The following is a 23,644-nucleotide window of genomic DNA, read 5'->3' as shown; positions in this document are numbered from 1 at the left end:
ATAACCAGCCACACAATGCTGAGTTAGCAGACCTAAGTACAAAGCCACAATGGAAATGCCAGAAGGCTACCAGGGTGTTATTTATTTAAATCTATTTTGTGAAATTCAGCACCACCTTAATGGCCTGAAAGTGTTAAAGTATGTCCCAAGTACCTAAATTACTCTCTAAATGTAATTTATGCTTGAGAATAATCTGACTAACTTGATTTAGAACAGCAGGAAATAAGTTATGCTGCACATAAATGGAGCAGCAGTGTAATTTTAAATACTGCTTACATAGTGAATGAGAATTTTAATATTTGAAAAATTTTAAAATCACTTGATTTATTATCCATATGTTTATACTAATATTTTTGGTCCTTATTTAGTTCAGTCTACATCTCTTCTTATTGCCAGGAAAAAAGGCAAGAACTATTTTCCCTGAGATATAATATAGAGGGTAAAATTTATATTTATTTCCCTGATTGTTATATTTGATGTCTCTGTGTGTTTTTAATTGGTACTGCCTTTTCCCTCAATCATCTGTACAGTTCAATTAATGCTGTGAGGATTTTAGGGAGCTTAGTGACTGGTTAGAGATTAAATTTACAAGTGTAACATTAAAGCTAGTAAAATTTTCATTCATTCAGAATTTTTGTTGGTGGGAGTTTACATTTATAAGTCATCATGATAAAAATGAAATTTTACATAATGCATATATGAATAGCCTTAGACTTGCTGTTGACACATATTAACTGAATGTGTATTTAAAAATTTTATGTAATGCTTGAAATTGAGTTTAAAATATTATTACTCACTTTAAATGCCATTACATGCAAATGTGCAAGCTTTTATTCTTTAACTAGAGGCCCGGTGCACAAATCTGTGCATGGGTGGGGTCCCTCTGGGTGGCCTGCAGGGATCAGGCCGAAACCTGAAGTCCAACACCACCTGCAGCTCCTACCTGCTGCTCCCACTCATCCCAGCCCCACTGTGCCTGCTGCAGGCTTGCACCCAATCAGTCCCAATACGGAGAGTTCGAGCTGCCACAGCAGCACTCACCAGCCTTGAGCCCTGTGTCTGGCACCCTCCCAAAGGAAGTGGCCTGCGGGATCGGGCTGAAACCCACTCTCTGACATCCCCCGAGGGGTCCCAGATTGCAAGAGGGTGCAGACCAGGCTGAGGGACCCCACCAGTGCACGATTGGGCCGGGCAGGGACCACAGAAGGGCTCCAGGGTGTGTCTGGCCCATCTTGCTCAGTCCTGACGGGCTGGACCCCAGCAGCAAGCTAACCTACCGGTCAGAGCATCTGCCCCCTGGTGGTCAGTGCACGTCATAGCGACTGGTCGACTGTCTGCCCCCCTGGTGGTCAGTACACATCATAGCGAGTGGTTGAGCAGCCTTAGCATACCATTAGCATATTATGCTTTGATTGGTTGTTCAGTTGTTCTGCCATTCGGTCTATTTGCATATTGCCCTTTTATTATATAGGATATTTTGTTTGGCTAGAGGTACTCATTTTAACATTAGTCTATAATAATAAAAGCGTAATATACTAATTAGACTGGATAGCCAAATGACCTTACAGATGGAGCCGAGACAGTCGCCGCGGCTGCAAAGGGCCGAGGCAGTTTTCAAAGTTTTGCAGTTGCAGGCTATACAGAATACTCTCTATTTAGATATTGACAAAGTGACAGTGGAAGTAGTTCAGATCTAGTCATTAGATATGTGGAGGTTTGGACTGCAGGAATAATGGAAAGGGAACAAAAGGGAAGGTGGGCCTTTCAGGAATATGGGAGTAATGTACAGTTACAAAGTTCTGAAGCAGTAGCAGGGAATGGTGGATAGCAGGCAGTACTCTGTGCCTGGTAATTGCATCCTATCTCACTTTTGTGAACTTGGAACAAGTATATAAATAGGAAAACCCGGGACCTTGGCCTGTTTCCTTCTCTTCCTCCATCCAGCTCTGGCTTGTAGAGCTATGGGTACCATGATCAATTGTATGGACTCCCATGGATTTTTTTCTTGGAAAATTGAGAGGAAAGATAATATGTGAAGAGGAAGAGGAGCTGGAATGGGAGCAAACTTTGTGGAATCTGGAGGAAGATGGTGATTGCCAGTGTGGTTAGTGGTGGAGGGATATGTCTGTGCAGCAGTCTGGAATGAAAAGAGTGTGTATTTATAGCACAAATGGAGAAACAATCACCTCCCAGTAGTGGAAGGTTTGGCAATAAGGATAATTCTGGTGATTGGGTAGGAAAAAAAGCAAAGTAAGAATGGGACTGTTACAAATGTGGAATGGTAAATTGTGACAAAATGACTTCTCTGTCCTCTGATTAGCTTCTTTCTGCCTGTTTCTCAAACTATGGTAGCAGGAAAAGAGTGGGAGGTGGTAGTTGTTAGCATGTGAGACTACCTTTTAAAATTATTTTTAAGGGGTCCCAGATTGGAGAGGGTGCAGGCTGGGCTGAGGAATACCCCCCCCCCCCCGCAGTGATGAATTTTGTGCACATGGCCTCTAATTAATTATAAAAGGCAGAATTCTTATTTTTCAGCTATCTGTAGTTAGAGACTTTTTGTTACCCTTGGCTGCCTTTTATTTTCTTCTGCTACTAAAATAGTCCATTTTTATAAAAAAAAATATTTATTGTTCAAAGTATTACACATGTACCCCTTTTCTCCCCCATTGACTCCCTCCTCCCCAGGCCTTTACCACACTATTGTCTTTGTTCATATGCATATATGCATATAAGTTCTTTGGCTAATCTCTTCCAGCCCTCCCTCACCCATTTCCCTCTGAGATTTTTCAGTATGTTCTATGTTTCCAGGCCTCTGGTTCTATTTTATTCATCAGCTTATTGTGTGCATTAAATTCCACATATAAGTTAGATCATGTGATATTTGTCTTACTCTGACTAGCTTACTTTGCTTAGCATAATCATTTCCAGGTCCTTCATGCTACTAAATTACAGTCTACTTTAAATATTTTTGTTTGTTTTTTGTTTTAAATATTTTTAAATTAAGAAATATAGTTAGTAATTAAATTAAATGTGTGATAGAATGCAAACTACATATAAATACATAATTAAATATTTGGAAGATAATAAAGAATAAAAATAAGAAAAAAACCTGCAAGTCTGTGTCTCTGAATTGTTTAATTGGTATGATGAGAATTCATCCTGAAAAAAGGAAATCCCAGCAAAGACCATGTAAGGCAGTGAAAAGCACCATTGAAACCACAGAGATCTGATAGAATTCCCTCTCTACCATTTACACCTATTTACTTTTTTAGCAAGTTACTCACCCTCTTATTTTTCTCCAGGGGAAGTAAGAATAATAATTGTTATTGTGCAGGTGGTGTTGTAGAGTCAGTGAAATCGGATATGTAAAAGCACAGAGCCCATTGTAACTGTTTAATACATGTGACTTCCATTCCCTTCCCAGTAAAACAGTAAGGAGTTCTGGCATGACTTAAGTTCTAAAATAATTTCAAGTTCCTAAATGGATGTAAAGAACTGAGAAGATATTTAAAACTATAATCCATTGCATCGCAAGTGTAGCACTCAGAGAACTTTGACAGACTACTGTCCTCGGAGGCAGCCCTACAGCCAGGATATGCAGAGTGCCTTTTGGTTTAGTGCTAGCAAGTATTTGTTTGGACAGGCCCTGGGTGATCCAGTAGATCATAAACCCCATAAGACTTTCAAACTTACTTTGTAGATTTTTTTCATCCTGATTGTATATTAAAATCACCTGGGTGCTTTTAAAAATACCTGGGTGCTCCAAATATACTGATTTAATTGGTCTTTAGGGGGGCCTGGACTCAGTGTTTTATTGTTATTGTTTCTCCAACACCCAGGTGATTCTTATGTGCAACTGTTTTAAGGTAAATGTAAAGATGGACTCATGTAATTTTCTCCAGAATTCCAACTTAAAATGTTAGTGGATCCAATAAAAATAATGATAAAGGGAGATAGCAGTGATAGTGAAAGTGATAGACTTTATGAGGTCATTTGATTTTGAACCATTTGAAATCGATTGGCTTCAAAATAATTTATTAGATGTCAATATATTTTTAAATTACTAGAATTAAAAAATAAGTATGCTCACAGGGAAGAAAATGTTAATACTCCATAATAATTGTTTTTACCTTTGTTTCAATCAAGACATATATTCAATTTTAACAGAAGAAATTAACAAAATAAACTGATGTACAAAATACAACTAGAGGCATGGATACATGGAACAGACTGACAAATGTTAAGAGGGGAGTAGGTTGGGGGAGACTGGATGAAAGAAGGTGAAGGTATTAGCTAAAGAACATATATGCATAGCCCATGGACACAGACAAAAGTGTGCTGAAGGCCAGAGGAGGGCAAGGGTGGTGTTAAGTGGAAGGAGCAAAGGCGGATAAAATGGGGGACATCTGTAATAATGTCAATAACAACAACAAAACAAAAAAAAAAACAAACAGCCTTTTATTTTCATTCATCCTTTCTATTTAATATTATTCTTATCAGTGTAATTAAATGTGCATTCTATGTTCATATAATTTGTTTTATATAATCCATTCTTTTTCTTGATCTATGTTTTTCACCTCTAGACATTTTGACAGATCTGTTGAAAAATGGCGACGGTTTCATTATGATATGAAGGTATTTAATCAATGGCTAACAGACTCTGAACAGTTTCTCAAAAGGACACAAACTCCTGAGAATTGGGAGCATGCCAAATACAAATGGTACCTTAAGGTAAGATTTTGTGATTTCTTTATTCAAACTGAGTTTGTCGTCACCATAGTATCACAGCTGCTTAATTTGTTTGTTTAAGTTTAGGTTCTGAATGATGATGGAAATTTATAATTCCTGACTTTTGTTGTTTAAAACTATAATCACTACGCATAGTAGAACATCATTATAATGATGATGTTGGGAGACTGTGCTGTGGATTTTTCTGGACAAGATGAAAGTTAGCTTAGATATAACTGGATTATCTGATGAAAGTGTAATTGAATGTGTGATACCAAGGAGCATCTTCAGGCAGGGTGTCCTATAGCTTTAGGGCAGTGTGTGTTTTTGTTTGTTTTATGTTGGATCCTGTCCAGAAGAAGAACTTGTAGTATACTTAGCAATAATGTAGTTGCTAGAAATATCCATCATGATAAAATTACAGGTCTGTTTCCCTAAGGACAATTTGTAGTAATGTAGCAATATTTCCATATATTCTATTGACAAAATGCCTTCTGAGATAGTCCAGAGGCCAAAACAATGCAGAGTTAATTGAAGGTACTTATTGACTTTTTTTTATGGTTTATGTTAATGGAAAGGCAACATATGGATTACAACCAGTGTACCATTTAATTTCAACTTGCTGTGTCTTTTGAGTATGCAGATAAAGATAAATTGGATTGTGGAGGTTATAATTTAGGTTATAAAATATACAGTTTGGGTATAAGAAATATTGTGTTTATTATACCACGTCTTAACTATTTTTGCAATTTTTTAAACTCAAATTGTTCATGTAGCAGTGTTCAGTCAAGTAGATTTGAATTGTGGCCAATTTTTAATGCCAGAAAATGCTGATCAAGAAAGATGAAAGCAAAAAAGAAGGCAATTTATTAAACAGTTCTGATGTTTCAAAATGCTGGATTCATAAAAGCAGTATCATATTCAACTTTACAATTCTCATTTCTCAAAGATTTTTGCATAACAAACATGCATTTTGATATTAAGAAAGTAAGCATTTATATACCTATGTATATGTAAAGTATGTAAATATAGAAAATGAATAATTTAAAAATATTGTATAATTACATGTATTTCAAACAAACTTATATACACACAGCATTGGCATTGGAGGTAGAAAAATTTTATTGATTTTCCAATCTGCCATCATACAGAATATAAGTTTTTAAATAACACTAAAATACATTTTGAGCTAGTATAGCATCACTAGGTCTTTGACTTAAAGGCAAAAATATTAAGTGTAATATAAGGTTTTCTTGGGGAGATTATAAATCTCTTGCCATTTCCAAAGATACATGACACAAAGTAGTTACATATTTGATTGTTTTATTATAAAATAATATATACTCATTATGAGGAAAATAAAACAATGTAGAAGTGTATTCATACTTCCATTCTACTCCACAGAGGATGATTGTTTTGATAGGGATTTTGATACATATTTCGGGTTTGCATCCTTGGGAAGCCCACGCTGACATGGAGATTAGCATACAGAAGGTTTATTAGGGAAGGCTTTTGGGAATTGAACAATTGTTTTATGAAGTTCCTTGGCATTGTTTTCTTCATGTTTCCTATTCTTGAGGACTGTTAAGCTTCTTGGGTCTGTGGGTTTAGCATTATCATCAAATTTAGAAATTTTAAGGCATTGTTTTTAAAAATATGTTTCTGTCCCTCTTCCTTTTCAGGGACTCTGGTTACGCACATTAGGCTGTTTAATCTGTCCCACTACTAACTGCAGTTTTTATTTTCAGTATTTTAAAATAATTCCTTTCACATATCTTGTATTGTAAAATTATTAAATCTATTTTTGCAGTATTTAATCTGTGGTTAATCATATCTAGTGCATATTTTTAACCTCAGATGTTGTTTTGTGTGAGTCAAAACATTATTGAAGTGTGGTTTAGGATTTTTACACCTTCCAGGTCTCTATTCAATGTGTCAATCTTTCCTCTACCTTCTTGAAAATATGAAATACAGTTATAATAACTGTTATAATGTTCTTATCTGTTATTTTTACTATCTATATCTATTTTGGGTCTATTTCAATTGCATTTTCTCCTCATTATGCTTGTTATTTTCTAGCTTCTTTGTATGACTGGTAAATTTTTTTCTCATTTTATTTTGATTTTTAAAAATTTTAGTGAATTTATCGGGGTGACATGGCTTAATGGATCATCCTATCCATTTGATTATTAAAATTCTCCTCTAATAGAATCCAATTGTGATGACCACATACACATAAAATTTTCCTTAATTTTATTTCTAAAGTATACATCAGATGTCTCCAGGACATCTGGGGACATACCCATTCTGAAAAGGCACCAGGTCTCACCTTACAAGTACTTTCATCTCATTGGCTTACTGCATCATCATCAAACTGTATATATTAAGCTTTTGATCACAAACAGCACTTTTTATTTTCTTTTTTTAATCTTTATTGAATATATTGGGGTGACATTGGTTAATAAAATTATATAGGTTCAGGTGTACAATTCTATAATACATCATCTGTATATTGTATTATGTGTTCACCATCCAAAGTCAAGTCTCCTTACATCACCATTTTTCCCCCTTTACCCTCGTATACCTCCCCCACCCCACTTTCCCTTTGGTAATCATCATACTGTTATCTTTGTCTACAAGTTTATGGGGGATTTTTTGCTTAGTCCATTCACCCTCTTTACCTAACCTCCCAACTCCCTCCCACCCCCCTGACAGCAGTCAGTCTGTTCTCTGTATCTGTGAGTCTGTTTCCATTTGGTTGTCTATTTATTTTGTTCATTAGATTCCACATATAAGTGAAATTACATGGTACTTGTCTTTCTCTGACTGGCTTATTTCGCTTAGCATAATATCCTCCAGGTCTCTCCATGCCGTCTCAAAGGGTAAGAGATCCTTCATTTTTATAGTGGCATAGTATCCCATTGTATAAATGTACCACAGCTTTTTTATCCACTCATCTACTGATGGGCCCTTGGGTTTATTCTTGTGTATGGTGTAAGAAGGTGGTATAGTTTCATTTTCTTGCACGTATCTGTGCAGTTTCCATAAAATTAATTAACCATAAAATCAGGGGTTTATTTCTTTGATTTCTGTTCTGTTCCATTGATATTGATACATGTCTTTTTTTATGACATTACCATGCTGTTTTGATTACTATGGACTTTTAGTATAGTCTATATCATATAGTGTGATTCCTGCAACTTTGTTCTTCTTTCTCAACGTTGCAGTGGTTATCCGGGGTCTTCTGTGGTTCCATATACATTTTTGGATTATTTATTCTAGTTACGTGAAAAATGTATCTTTCTTTTAAGAAACATTTTCTTTTCTTTTATACACACACACACACACACACACAAACACACACACACACACACACACACACACACACATATATATATATATATATATATATATATATATATATATATATATATATATATTCTATCTAATAAAAGAGTTATATGCAAATTGACCATACCTCCACTACACCCACAAGCCATGCCCGCCAGCCAATCAGGAATGAGTATGCAAATTAACCCAACCAAGATGGCTGCAGCCATGGAGAGAACAGGAGGCTTGGGTTGCCCCCGGCAATGGAGGAAGCCAAGCTTTCTGCACACCCTGGCAGGCCCAGACCTCCACTCAAGGCTACAAAGTTTCAATTATAGAAGGTAAATAAATCCCAACAAAAGTGGCGGCAGCCATGGAGCTGGAGAGAGCAGGAGGCTTGAGTTGCCCCCAGCAATGGAGGAAGCCAAGCTTTCTGCCTGCCCTGGAGGGCCCAGGCCTCTGCTCAAGACTACAAAGTTTCAATTATAGAAGATAAATAAATCCCAACAAAAATGGCTGCGGCCACAGAACAAGCAGGAGGCTTGGCTCCGCTCAAGGCTACAAAGTTTCAATTATAGAAGATAAATAAACCCCAGATACCAGGGCCTCCACTTGAGTCGCCAGGGGGCATGGCTGGCCTGCAAACCACCACAGACCCCTCGTCCAGGCCACCCCATGCCCCAAGGGAACCCCCACCCTGATCTGGGACACCCTTCAGGGCAAACCAGCCGGCCCCCACCCATGCACCAGGCCTCTATCCTATTTAATAAAAGAGTAATATGCAAATTGACCATCACTCCAACACACAAGATGACTTCCCCCTTGTGGTCAAAGATGACTGCCCCCATGTGGACACAAGATGGCCACCACAAGATGGCCAGCAGGGAAGGGCACTTGGGAGGGACCAGGTCTGCAAGGGAGGGCAGTTGTGGGTGATCAGGCCAGCAGGGGAGGGCAGTTGGGAGGGACCAGGCCTTCAAGAGAGGGCAGTTGGGGGCAATCAAGCCTGCAGGGGAGGGCAGTTAGGGGTGACCAGGCCGGCAGAGGAGGGAAGTTGGGAGCGACCGGGCCTGCAGGGAAGGCAGTTGGGGGGGACCAGACCTGCAGGGGAGGGCAGTTAGAGGTGACGAGACCTGCAGGGGGGGGGGCAGTTAGAGGCAAACAGGCTGGCAGAGGAGCAGTTAGGCATTAATCAGGCTGGCAGGGGAGTGGTTAGGGGTGATCAGGCTGGCAGGCAGGAGCAGTTAGGAGCAATCAGGAAGGCAAGCAGGTGAGCAGTTGGGAGCCAGCAGTCCTGGATTGTGAGAGGGATGTCCGACTGCCTGTTTAGCCACAATCTTACCTGAATCAGGGCTAAAAGGGCAGTTGGACATCCCTCAAGGTGTCCCAGATTGGAGAGGGTGCAGGCTGGGCTGAGGGAAACACACCCCTGTGCATGAATTTCATGCACGGGGCCTCTAGTATGTGTGTGTGTGTGTATATATATACACACACACATATATATATATATATATATATATATATATATATATATATACACATATATATATATATGATTGATTTCAGGGAGGAGGAAGGGAGAGGGAGAGAGAGAAACATCAATGATGAGAGAGAATCATTGATCAACTGCCTCCTGCACGCTCCCTACTGGGGATTGAGCCTGCAACCCGGGCATGTACCCTTGACTGGAATGAAACCCAGTACCCTTCAGTACACAGGACAGCACTCTATCCACTGAGCCAAGCCAGTTAGGGCGAAATGTGTATCTTGATAGGAATTGTGTTAAATCTATAGATTGTTTTGGATAGTATTTACATCTTAATTATGTTAATTGTTCCTATCCATTGACACAGTATTGCTTCCACTTATTAGTATCTTTTTTAATTACTTCAGTGTCTGATAATTTTCCAGGTAGAGGTCCTTTGTATCCTTGGTTAAATTTGTTCTTATGCATTTTTTAAATTTTGTATCCTGCTACTTTACTTAATTCCTTAATCAGTTATAGTAGTTTTGGTGGAATCTTTAGGATTATCTATATAGAATATCATGCCATCTGCAAATAATGACAGTTTTATTTCTTCCTTTCTATTTGGATGCCTTTTATTTCTTCTCTGGTTGCTGTGGCTAGGACTTCCAGTACTATGTTGAATAAGAGTGGTGAAAGCAGACATCTTTGTCTTATTCCTGATCTTAAGGGAAACGCTTTTTAGTTATGTCCATTGAGGATAATGTTGACTGTGGGTTTGGATGACTGGTAATTTTTTTTTTTTTTGGAGCTGTGATAATTTTTTTTCCATTTTTTTATTAAGGTATTATATGTGTACATATCTTACCATTGACCCTGAACTGGAACCCTGGACCACGCGGGACGTGGAAAGGGATTTCTACACCCCCCACTCCCATACATGCCCTCACACCCCAGTGTTTTGCATCCATTGGTTATGCTTATATGCATGCATACAAGTCCATCGGTTGATCTCTTATCTCCCCCACCTCTCCCTAACCTTCCTGCTGTAATTTGACAGTCTGTTTGATGCTTTACTGCCTCTGTATCTACCTTTTTGTTCATCACTTTATAATGTTCTTTATTATCCACACTGTATTTTATTGTTTGAAGTTCAATGTCTTCAAAACCACTGTGTTATATATTTTGTCCATTTTTAAAATTTTTAGCCAGGAGGTTAAATCTGGTCCCTGTTGCTTCAATTTGGCCAGAAGCAGAAGTCCAAAACAAATTATTTTTATGTCATTTGATCTTTTAGTACATATACTTCTATAAAATCTTGCAACTACAAAATAGTTTTAAATGCCCTGAGAATGTCTAAAGGTCCCTGCTTCTTCACAATATGCACAATGTGGTGTAGGTGAAATTGATGAACATTTTATTAGAGCTTTTTCCTGTAATTGGAGAATTTTAAAAAGCAAGGGGAAGAAAAAAAGGCAGAAGTCATATGTAGTACTATCAATAATAAAATAATTATTTATTTAGTTTGTTTTCACCCAATTTATCAATAAAATAAGAAAAGAAATTATTGATCTCCAGGGAAAAGTTTTTCTAGCCAAGGAACTTTGAATGATATCACAAATCCTCTAGAGTTAAAGTGTTTTTTCCTAGTGATTAGTAGTGTCCAAAATCATGCACATGAATGAACATGTGCATTTATGTGTGTGCACACATGTACCTGAGATGGCAGAGGTTATCTTTTTGTTCTGATCAGTCTCAGAAAAAGACTCCAGAAAGACATTGTAAGTCATTTCCATTGATAAGACAAATGGAATCTATGGTAATTTCAACTATGTTAGGCATCATCATTATTGACTGACTAATAATGAGTAAGAGAAAGATTTTAAATTTTGCTAGAAAATTATTTAAGGAAACAATATAGATGGTGCCTGCTAGCAGCAGACATATTTGTTGGTATGGATCACTAATGGTTACTTTGAGGAAAATCAACTAAGCCACTTATATACTAAACAAATATATACAGGTATAGATCAGAGTTTAGCCATATATATATATCACTAGAGGCCCGGTGCACAAATTCATGCACGGGTGGGGTCCGGTGGGCTGCCCCATCAGGCAGAAGGGGCCGGGTGGCCTGGGAGAGGGGACGCAGGAGATTGGCCAGCTGGCCCCACCCCCTGGTCGAACTCTAGGTGGAGGAGACAATTTGCATATTAGCCTTTTATTATATAGGATTATTAGCAAAGTTATCATGTTTATATATGAAATAGAATTTTTAAAATATACATGTTTGAGCTTGTCTATATATATTTCTATGAACTGCATTTTATCTTTTTAGTTTTAAAAATAACATTTTACTATCCATCTTAATCTTGGTATTATCATTCAAAATAAAGTGATTGTGAATATCATAAAGATGGTCTAGTTCCATGAAGCTCAATTATTTTTTCTCTGTTCCAAGGGTGTGATAAAATTAAATATACCAATTCATATTTTTCAAGCTATTAAAAAAAAATAACACCATCATGGAGAAAGAACCTCTTTAAAAATGCCACGTTTTTACATGAGAAAATATCAATCACATTATATGCCACTAAAATTGATTTGTTAATAGTCATTCAAGTATTTATGCAACTCTTTATATGTTAATTTAACCACCCAAAATTGATTGCATATGCAACATTTTATCACCCACAAAATATTGACATGCCACATTAGGCTCCAATAGAAGTTAAAAAGATTGACTAACAGGTTAGTAGCCACATTCATAAAGTATGGGTTCAGCTCCTTTAGCTCAATAACTACAGAATCTTGGGAAAGCATCTTAAGTCACCCCATGTCTCTGCTTTCTTTTTTCTTAAATAGGGATAAAAATAATATATGCATAAAACATTTAGAACCGAATTTTCCACAAAATAATTACTCATTAAATGTAAGATATTATAACTAATCACACTTCTTAAATGATTAGCTTGTATCTATAAAAACAAAACATTATTCACTGAATTACTGTTCACAAATATCTGAAATGCAGATTGAACAACATAGAAATTTCATTAAACCTTATTTTGATGAATTATGACATTGTATAAAGTATAGCTCCTGGAATAGGAATTGAGAAAAATTCCAATTCAGCAAAACACATCATCCTCAGATAGCTGACACTCCTGCCTACTCATTTTAGAACTAACAAGAAGAAATGCTAATGGGTGTTTTTGAAGGGAAAGCTGAGCACCATGAAGAAAAGTTATGAAAATAATGTTAACTCATATACTGACAGAGTGAATAGCTGCCAAGTACCTTGAGAGAAAACAGAAAAGTGGATATCATAACATGCCCTAATGTTTAGCTTTACATGTTCTTCTAGGCTAGAAAGAAATGTTTTAAAATATGGACTCTTTTTAATGGGGTTCAAAATTCTTGCTATAACAGTAGAAATGTTATATCAAGTAGAAACTAAAAATCACTATTAGTTTGAGCATTTAAAAGAGTCGAATATTCTTGCTATTAATGGCAGGGAAGCCTGTTTATAGGATAATGCTGTGAGTGAACCATGTTAAAAACTAACAACTTTTCTAAAGAAATTCCATTTGCTATCAACCTTAAGAAATTCCATTTGATATCAACCTTAAGAAATAAACAAAGTGAGATTGTTAGATGCCTGAAACTATTTAGGCTTTCAATCAATGAATGTTAAACAAACAAAGGTACTGAAGTAGCAATGTGTTATCTTGACAGGAGTTAACTTCTGTTTTTAGGCAAAATATCTTCTTAATGTCAAATTAATTAGTTTTCTGCTTTATCTTTCCATGTTACTATGTTTTACTTCTCTATAATACATGTTATATGGTGGATAAATATTATATTTTATATATTACTGAAATTAATTTAAAGCTGTTTACTTGTACCATAATAATAAACCTTAATTCATTGTGATTGAGTATACTTAAGTCAACATGGATTAATTATGCCATATTGTAATGTTCACATTCACTATCAAATCTCCAAAAGTTTGTAGTTTAATTTTATGTTATAGTTAAGCAAATTACAATTTTTCTTTTCTCAAATTGGACATTTGAATGGAAAATGGAAAATTGCATGTAAACCATGTAGTTATAGCATGAGAACATGAGAACATTGCTGTAATCTCTCAGATGAGGAAATAAATGGAGACAAAGGACACTGGTGTCTTGGAGTTAGGGAGAAGGCAAAGAAAGGAGAGTCTAAGGCTGTCAAATACAATTTTAGCTTCTCTTCAGCTCTGCCTTACCTTGGCTATTTGTGATGAATGAAAATTCTAAAGCATTTTGTATAGGACCTAATTCTTACAAGTTTAGATTCACAGAGCACATTGATTGAAGTTGGGTAACTTGTGGCCAAAAGTTTGAGAAAAGTGAGTCCATGGAAAGGATCTCTTCCTCATAATGGAAACACCCAGGGTTTCCAATTCTTCTCCACCTGCTTTCTGAGCTTGCAGCCCAGAAAGCCTTCAAGTAGCAGGTTCCATCATTGAAAAACCACTGGCTTGCCCAGAAATAAAGAGTGCTGGATAGATGTGTGTAGGTCATGGACACTATATGCTACAGAGAGTGACTTCGTTGTGTTTTGATTTGGGTATATGTCAATGCCTTATTGATAATCTCCTTCAAATAACTCCATAGGAGATGATTGACTTGGAGTTAATATTGATCAAACCTAAGGCCATCTAGAAAAAGGCATATGGTGTAAAAGACCAAATTGCATACAAATATGTTTTCGACAGAGTCAGTTATACAGTGCTGATTTCACCAGCTGGCTGGTGAGTTTGAAGGCTTCTTAATGGTCACACTGCTGGTATTGAAATGCTAATAGAAACTTCGATGGGAAAATCACTTGAGTAAAAATTTATGCCATCTGTTGTCCTTCATTGGGACCCCAGTGTTAAGAATAATTTGTGCTATTGCTGGCCCTTTATATTTCCCCAGCAGTAATAAAATTTCATAAGATTTCATTTGGTGGTCACAAAGCTATCCTGGTTTTATAACTAGAGAACGTACACTCACATAAGGGAATCGGCAGAAAAATTTACTGCTAACAGAATTTGTCTCCAGTCACTTGCTTTAGGGTTGCAACAATGTATAAATATGAGAATACATCTTAAAATGAGATTTTCAATGTTATTAACTGGTAGTGGCATGAGAATTCAATCTCTTAATACACTTAAACAGTTGGGCACTTCATTCTTTTGTAAATATTGTTAGCTTTTTATTGCTGCTTAGAAACTCCTCTACAACTTCTTCATTCCTATGTATCTTTTCAGAAGTAGTAAATAACAGATTTATTGGGAGTTTGGGCACCGTGCAGAAATTCAGAGAGGGGCTCTAAATTATTTCCCATCAAATGTGTCTTTCATAGACTAAATATATTAAAATAATTGGATAATTCTAATAGCTTGTTCTTAAAGTTCTGTTGTACAACAGGGCATGTTTAAGGAGATGACAGATTGCCATGAATTATTGAAAAGAAGCAAGAACCAAAACGATAACTTATTGTAGTAATCATATTAGTAAAGAATTGCTTAAGCCCTTCTGTTGTGGCTCAGTGTTTGAGCATCGACTTATGAACCAGAAGGTAAGGGTTTGAGTCCTAGTCAGGGCACATACCCGGGTTGTGGGCTCAATTCCCAGTAGAGGGTGTGCGGGAGGCAGCGGATCAATAATTCTCTCTCATTGATGTTTCTCTCTCTCTCTCTCTCTCTCTCTCTCTCGCCCCCTTTCTTTCTGAAATCAATTAAAAAAAAGATTTGCTTAAAATGTATGAAAACTATATCCCTAAGGGATTCCCATTCTTAGAGCAATAAATTATCAAGAGAGTAAGAATCTACAAAAAATAGTAAAGCATGCTAATTGCAAATTCCAAAGTGAAAACTGCTAACATCAGCATAAGAGCAATGTGAAGCAGAAATTATTTAATGAAACATAAGATTAATGTTAATATAGGTAATTTTTATGAACTACAATATTGTATAAAGAGGAAGTTTCAGCCACATTGATCTTATTTCTTCTCACATACCTTTTACTATTTATTTTAATATTTGTTCCTACCATTAAACCTGCTTTTCTCTTTGCCTGAAAGTTCTCCCCTACCCCTGTCCTTATCACTTGTATCTCAGTCCCCCCTTTCAGGAGGTCTGTACACTTCTCTTTATTTATATACTAGAGGCCTGTTGCACAATATTCGTGCAAGAATAGGCCTTCCTTCCCCTGACTTCATTCCCAGCCACCTTGGAGCCTGCAGGTCCCCGCTCCCTGGCCGCCCAGGAGCCGGCACCTCCTCACTCCCGGGCCGCCCAGAGCACCACTCCAGTAGCTCCCTCCACCGCCCCCCTTCCCCTCATAGTAGGCTTCACTCCATTCTGCGCCTGTATATGCAAATTAACCTCCATCTTTATTGGGTTAATTTGCACACTCACTCTGATTGGCTGTGGGCTTGGCAGAGTGATGGTTAATTTGCATGTTTCTCTTTTATTAGGTAAGATGTCCATGCTCTAATTCTATCTTTTTAGACATGCATTTTGTATTTTGTAACCCCTCCTATCTTAAAGAAAGATCTCTCTCTCTCTCTCTCTCTCTCTCTCTACACACACACACACACTCACACAACCTTAATTCCCTTAAAAATGATCCAACTATACATTCTGCATAATATTGTAAAATGCTGAAATTGTAATATTCTTTTTTATGTATATTATCTATATTTACCACTAGAATGTCAACCTTCCAGGGATGTTGTCTTTCTTGGTCACCAACATATCCTTAATACTAACAATAATCTCTTGACATATAGAACATATAACCTTCATTATAATGAATAGTTTAATAAATGAAGGAGTTATACTTTCATTGTATCATTCCTTTAGGCCAGTGGTCGGCAAACTCATTAGTCAACAGAGCCAAATATCAACAGTACAACGATTGAAATTTCTTTTGAGAGCCAAATTTTTTAAACTTAAACTTCTTCTAATGCCACTTCTTCAAAATAGACTCGCCCAGGCTGTGGTATTTTGTGGAAGAGCCACACTCAAGGGGCCAAAGAGCCACATGTGACTCGCGAGCCACAGTTTGCCGACCACGGCTTTAGGCAAACAATCTCCAACTTGTCATTCCTTATTTTTTTATTCCATATCATATCCGAGAAATTATCCCTTTAGTTGAGCTGCCCTGTCCTCTTCATTGTACACAGTATTTGAAATTGTCTTATTTGCTAGCTTTATTCTCTTACCCTTGGAGTGTATCATAAATACCAGAATCTATTCAACAAACATTTAGTGTGAGCCTACTGTGTGCAAGGCAGACACTTGGTTTGCTACTAGAGATAGAGTTTGCAAAGAACCCTTTTCTCTTAATAAACCTACAGCCTCATAGTAGCACATAACAATATGTTAACACTCCATAAAAGTCCTGGAACCAGAAAGGGGAAATGGGAGTGCTTTTTCTATAGCAGTTACTTGTGTCCCCTAGTCCTTCTTGACGGTCCGCCATTGCACCTCAAGTGGGGGAAAATGATTCTGGGAATGAAGAAAGAGCAATATTGTGAAAGGCAGCATAAAGAAAGAACTAACTATGAACAAGTCATAGAAAGAGTGAGAAAATGTTCTGACATAAGTTGTCAATTCTGAAGGATGTTAAAATTGACAAATTATAGTATAAGAGGCCTGTTCACAGATGAGTTGGTTCAGGATGTACTATTCATCAAGCTGAAAAGGAATTATCTAGTCAGAATGGTAAATCTCCCTACTATGTAACCAATTTATAGGTATAAACCAGAGACTGGGATTGTTTGCAAACATCATCATTAACAAATTTTAAAATTCTTGCTCTTTTTTGAGGCACTAATTGACAGAAGTTCCTGGCAATGAATTTGTATTAAGGCTTTCTGATGAAAACCAATAAGGAGGAAAGATTCAGGGACATAGGTAACTAAAATACAGTAGATCTATCTGATGTGAATGCATATCTATGTGGTGGCAAATTTCCACTTGAGACTTTATTGGTTTAATATGACCTTTTGTCAATGGATAATTTTAATATAATTTCATAGTCCTTCAAGTTTTTGTCCCCTTCTTGTTCTAGATTTAGCCATTTTACTTAACCATACTCATTTTGAGGAAGATTTCAGAGAAACTGAAACAATAAAATCTAGGACTTCTTGTGGAACATTAAGCTGGTTATTATTAGGAATAAATATATCACCTATGACATCCCTCAGAGTTCTGGCAATGCAATGAAATGAATTTTAATATAATACATCCAGCATATTGATCCTATGAATATTAAATTCTTTAGAAGAGCAAACTAATGGGGCCAAATACTACCAGCAACCTGTGTTTTTGTATTTATAGTTGTATGGGAACTCAAACACATTTATTTACAAATCCTCTGTGGCAGCTCTCTTGCTACAAATGGTTACCACAAAGTTTGCATCGCCTGTAAAGTGCCAAATCTTAACTATGTAGCTTTTAACAGAAAAGGTTTGTGAACTCTTGCTTCAGAAGATAGCTTAATAAAAAATTACAGTAAAAATCGCCTGACCAGTGTGGTTCAGTAGTTGGCATCAACCTATGAATCAGGAGGTCACGGTTTGATTCCTGGTCAGGGCACATGCCCGGGTTGCAGGTTCGATCCCCAGTGTGGGGTATGCAGGAGGTAGCTGATCAATGACTCTCTCTCATCATTGATGTTTCTTTCTCTCTCTCCCTCTCCTTTACTCTCTGAAATCGATAAAAATATATTAAAAAACGCAAGTGCCCTTTTGACCCTCTCTTTAAATATTTCTTGTTACTTGATGTAACAGAGAAATAGACTGGGTCCATGCTCATGAAACAAATGGAAAGTTATGTTAACCAAAAGAGGCAATCAAAATAGTCTTATTTAAGTCATTAAGAGACTCCATGCATTAAAAGAAGGTGTTTGATTAAAATTAGAGGTTTTTAAATAACTTAAGTAGTGTGTGCTGGATTGAGTTATTTTGAAGTGTATATAGCAACTGACAGTACCACCATTTCCTCTAGAGTGCTTGAGCAATCTTAATGGAACAATAAATCATGTATTTTGTCCCTAGGTGTTCTAAACATCTTTCTGCCTGAGCCTTTCTCTCACCATTTCAGTGGTCGTAAGCATAGGTCCTAAGCTTGGCCAATCATATTCTTTCTTGAGAGTTTTAATCTTGTGGTAAGCGATAAAGTTGGAGTTCATCCATTCTAGTGAGAATGCCTGGTCAAGACCAACAAACTACTCCTGCTGTGGGGATTCTGCAGTTGTGCCTGTTACAAGCCTGATTCATTGATTTTTATCTTCAATCTTGCAAACGCCTCCATTTCCTTACCACGAATCCCCTTATTTGCAGAGACAGCTTCTGTTGTTTATAAATTAAGAACTCTAAGGGCTACCTAGTGTCATCAGAGAAACTCTTCTTCTAGCTGGGCTCCTTTTGTAAAGAAGTTTGAGTCCCCTTGAAGAGCGTGCAAAGCATAGCCATTTGCATGTAATGAACAGTTTGCAATACTTTGAGATTGATGTGCAATTTCTATTTGACAAGAAAGAAACTATTAGGATCAACCGTGGTCGTATATTCCAGAATACCAATGTTGTTTCCACACTTTAAGTGTTGTTGGATCATTATATGAGATTCATAATTTTCTTCTGTTGTACCCACTTTTGCATTACCATTCAGTCTTAATTTATTACACCCTATTAAAAGTTTTTAGGTAATTTGTTCTTATTGCTACTAAGACATTAAAATGTCTGCAGGCTGTAAAAATGAATAAATTTAATATGCCAGCATAGTTCTTCAAATCCTGGCATTACAACTAATAGTGCAGCCTTATATTATATTATAAATTCTAGTTAATGTAGACTTCTTTTAAAAATCCCATTTTGCTGCTATTGTTATATAGCACATTTCCAGTTTATCCTTAAATTTAAATTTCTATTTGTTTTTAATAGTTTATGGCTTTTGTATGTATTTATAAAGGACAACATATGTATTTTTAAGTACTAATAATGGATTACTGAAACAATCTTAACTTTAAAACCATGTAATTGTTTGTTTGTTTTTGTTGGTTTGTGTTTCCAATAAAATTTATTTATGAAAGCAAATGACAATTAAATTTTACTCACAAGGTATAGTTTGTTGACCCTTAATTCAAAGTAAATATACACAATGGTGAAATAATTAAAGCTCTTCTTAATGATATGTGATGAAACAAGGGTAATTTTTCACCACATTCATTCAACATTGTACTGGAATACCTAGTTATTGCTCTAAAACAAGAGAAAGAAATAAAAGACATAATGATTGTAGGTTCTTTTGTACATTTTATATTTATATTCAGGTTTGTGAATACTGACATTTTTTTCTTGAAACCACATAACTGCTAAAAATACTAAGCTGTATAGCATGGTTTATGAACATTTGTTTAAAATATATGCTATAATGAGCAAACTGCACTCTAGTTTATAGGAATTTGCAAATTACTCTTAACCAGGGCTATCCCTAGAGGAGTGTGAACAGCAATTTAACCAGTACATAACCACCCAAGATAAATTCATTAAAATGAGGCTGAACTGTTGAAATCTTTCATAGTCTCCCTGGAATAGGTTAAGAACAGAGATTTCAAAATTGAATTTTAATGATGTTCAGATAATGGAGTACATGACACCAAACACTTCATAATGCACGGGCTTATGTTATGAGGCTACCAGTTAGCTGTCCCACTCAAGGGAGGATTACCTGTATTCTATAGAACCTGTATAAGGTTCTATAAGATTACCTGTATTCTATAAGATTACCTGTATTCTATAAGATTACCTGTATTCTATAGAACCTGTATTCCACTGCTAAGATTACCTGTATTCTATAGAACCTGTATTCCACTGCTAAGTTCTAGTTTGACCCCTTAGCCCAGACAATTCATTTTTCATTATTCTTTAAAATCGATACATTTATTCAACAAACCATTACTTTGGAGCTGCTCTGTATCAGACCCTGTCTTGGTGATCAGGATGTCCAAATTTACACAACTGCAATCTACTCACAGAGAACTCAAGGTTTTCTGAAATAGAGGAACATTTAAACAATTGAAACATGAATGGTATATTCAGTAGATGGATATTTAAGCAATTAAAATAACATCTAAGAGGTACAATAGAGATATAGCATCAAGAAAGTCAGGGAAGAGACAACAGAAGCAGTACCACACTTGCTAGGAGCTTCTCAGAGGAGGTAATAAATGATACAAGTCTACATCCAGTAAAAGAAAAAAACATTTGAAAAGTTATGGTGTTATGAAAAATTGTGATATGATTAGTACATGATGAGAGATGCTCTTGGTCAGATTATGGATCCATGGCAAGAAATGGTATTAAGCACATCGATTCCTTTTTTCATTATACTTTTTTAAAATTTTGTTTTGTTTTTTAATCTAGTGGGATAGTATTTTCTAAATTGTGAGTCATGAAATCAATTTGTGGACCTCCACCCTCATTTTTGGGGGTGAAAAAAAAAGAAAATATCAAGGTTCATCACACATACTAAAGTATTGTTTCATAGCTTTTTATTTTAACTGTGTGTATGTATGTGTATTGGATTGTTTCTGATTGAATGTCACAAGGTAGTAATATGATGAGTATAAGTGAATAATTTAGTTTAAAATTAAGAAGCAAGTTTAGGAAATGGATACTTTTGGAAGATGGTATAAAATTAATTTTGCAAAAACATGCCCAGAAAGATGTAATAGAAGACTTAATTGAAGTAGCTTATAAAGTTCATTTAAATGTCTATTTTAAAGGTTACACAGGATATTACTTGATGTTATTGTCAAAAAATCCTAACAAGGTTAAGTATAAAAGGTATACTTATGACTTTTTTATAAAGATTCAGAAAGGTTAGGATTTCACCACAAATCATAAGGCTAATAAATTAAAGCCTTGGGTTCTGAATAATATGTGGTTTACTGACCATCTGCTAGAAGTTAGAGATGTTAATCAAGTAAATAAGTTAGTAAATAAGTTAATTAAAACTCTGTTAATAAGTATTGAGTAAATTAATAAAGAGAATAATACCACTCTCTACAGGACAAGGCCCTCCTAATATGTCTTACGGATATCGTATGATAAAGATGAAAACTCTTTCATCCATAAAAATTCTTTGTGATAAGTATAATCCTAATTAAACTAATCTTATGTTATTATCCATAAGGGTGAGACATAACATCTTTATTACTGTGGGTTATAATTTGAGTTATAGTGTATCAAAATCAGAGTATTAGAAGGGGTTATTTTTTATGAGAGATAATGTTAGGATTGTTAATGATGACAATAACATCAGTCATAACATAACAAGGCACTTGATAATTTATGAAGCATTTTGAATTACATTGTCATTCTCATATTTATCTCTTGTTGAGATATAGATTTGGGGATTCCTTTATTTTATAAGATGTAGGCTCCAGAGGGGATAGAAGATGCCAGACTCCTCATTTATTTCTCCCTGACTCAAAATAAAAGTAGGGGTTGGGCAGGAGAGCAGAATTTGCTTATCACCTTTCATATATGGTGCTAAGGACACAGGTATTGGGCTGTGTGTAGCTAGATCTGATGTTCTCTAAGAAAATCTTGACATTGAAAGGCTCTTGGTTCCCCCAGGATAGAAGTCCTTAGAAGAATACAACCTAGGATTCAGTAGTTGCCTCCCTTTCAGAATACTTAAAAAAAAAAGCCACCATGACACATATGATCCCTTCAAGGCAAAATTGTTTTCCTTTAACATTGCACAGCTGTGCATATCAGAATCCTTTTGCTCATTCAACATATTTTATCCAGTGCCAGGAGTGCTGCACACCAGTTTCAATGTGGAGACAAAAAGTACAGCAGTGGGGTGGCAAGCGTCTGTCTCCATGTGGCGAGGATAAAGAATCAATAACAGGTCCAACACTTAAGGAAGTTAGTCTAGTGCAGAAAGAGTTAGATTTATAAACCTTAAAGTTGATATAACACAATTCTTTTCAAATTCTGTACTCACTTTACTTACAAAGTTCTGTGTGAACAGAGAGGATGATGAAAGTTGTTTGGGAAGGCCATCAGTCCTCACCATGAGCAGGTAGCTTCATCAGAAAGAAAGAGGAAAGCGTGTCCTTGACTATGAGAACACATTCAAAGGTCAGGTGGCCTCATGAAATGAAGGTTGTTAGGAGAATGGGAACATGTTTAAGTGCCCATAGTCTAGGAATCTCAGGGGCCCATATGGAGGGTTATAACACATGCTGGACAGGTAGGTTTGGCACACTTTGTGAAGGTCATATGATACATGTACAAGCCTATGTTTTAGCCTATAACAAAGCTATTGAATATATTTAAGCAGATGAGTGTCTAAATAAGACTTGTAATTTTGAAGATAAGCTTGTTTAGGATACTTATGGTTTCTTGTATACCTTCCAGGTTTGTATAGTATAATTTTGGTGAAGAATTTTAAAGCCAAACCGCCACTCAGCACATATGAAAAAGTGCAGCTTCGATTCATTCTTAGAGGAATATAGTTGAAAGATTTTGTGATCCTGTTATGCTTCTTTCCTTTCCAGACATTCCAAATGTAAACAAATTTTAAATGGTTTATTTCAACTCCAGCATCCATCTGAAGGTGTAGTGTATGTTTGCTTTCTGATTAAAAATAAAGCATAAAATGTGATTAAGATAGACTTACTGTGGTCATAGAGTGCTCATGAGTCTTACTTTAAAAGGTAACATTACTCTAATTAAAAATATAGAGAGGACACTAATGTTATTTTGTGTATCATTCTCAGCTGTTCCCAAATCAGATATTAAGCTCTCACTGCCGAAGGAGGCAGTAGTGCAGAATGCCTATCAGGATGCACTCTTAGCTGGTTGATTTTTACAAGTCACCTATCTCAATATATAAATTAAACAAGCATTTATAGAGGACGTGCTGTGTGCTATATAGCATTCCAGGAAATAGGGATCCAGCAGTAAAAGAAAACAAGTGTGCATTCTCAAAAAATAAATAAAAGAATGTTGGTATAGTGATATCTGTGTCTTCAATTTCCTTTTATTTTAAAAATGTTTATTA

The 23,644-nt window shown here is 36.1% G+C and overlaps 1 protein-coding gene across 2 annotated transcripts in view; it reads left to right on the top strand.

Moving 5' to 3' along the window:
• DMD (dystrophin) overlaps positions 1-23,644 on the top strand; it is a 2,362,317-nt gene that overhangs the window by 1,087,722 nt on the left and 1,250,951 nt on the right. For both annotated transcript variants that reach the window (XM_079764882.1, XM_079764883.1), the window contains exon 44: positions 4,584-4,731. In XM_079764882.1, coding sequence (XP_079621008.1) covers positions 4,584-4,731 — 148 coding nt within the window. The remainder of the gene's footprint in view (positions 1-4,583; positions 4,732-23,644) is intronic.

The sequence above is a fragment of the Cnephaeus nilssonii genome (assembly GCF_951640355.1).
Source record: "Cnephaeus nilssonii genome assembly, chromosome: X".
NCBI classification, from domain to species: domain Eukaryota; kingdom Metazoa; phylum Chordata; class Mammalia; order Chiroptera; family Vespertilionidae; genus Cnephaeus; species Cnephaeus nilssonii.
This window is presented reverse-complemented; position numbering and strand designations above follow the sequence as displayed.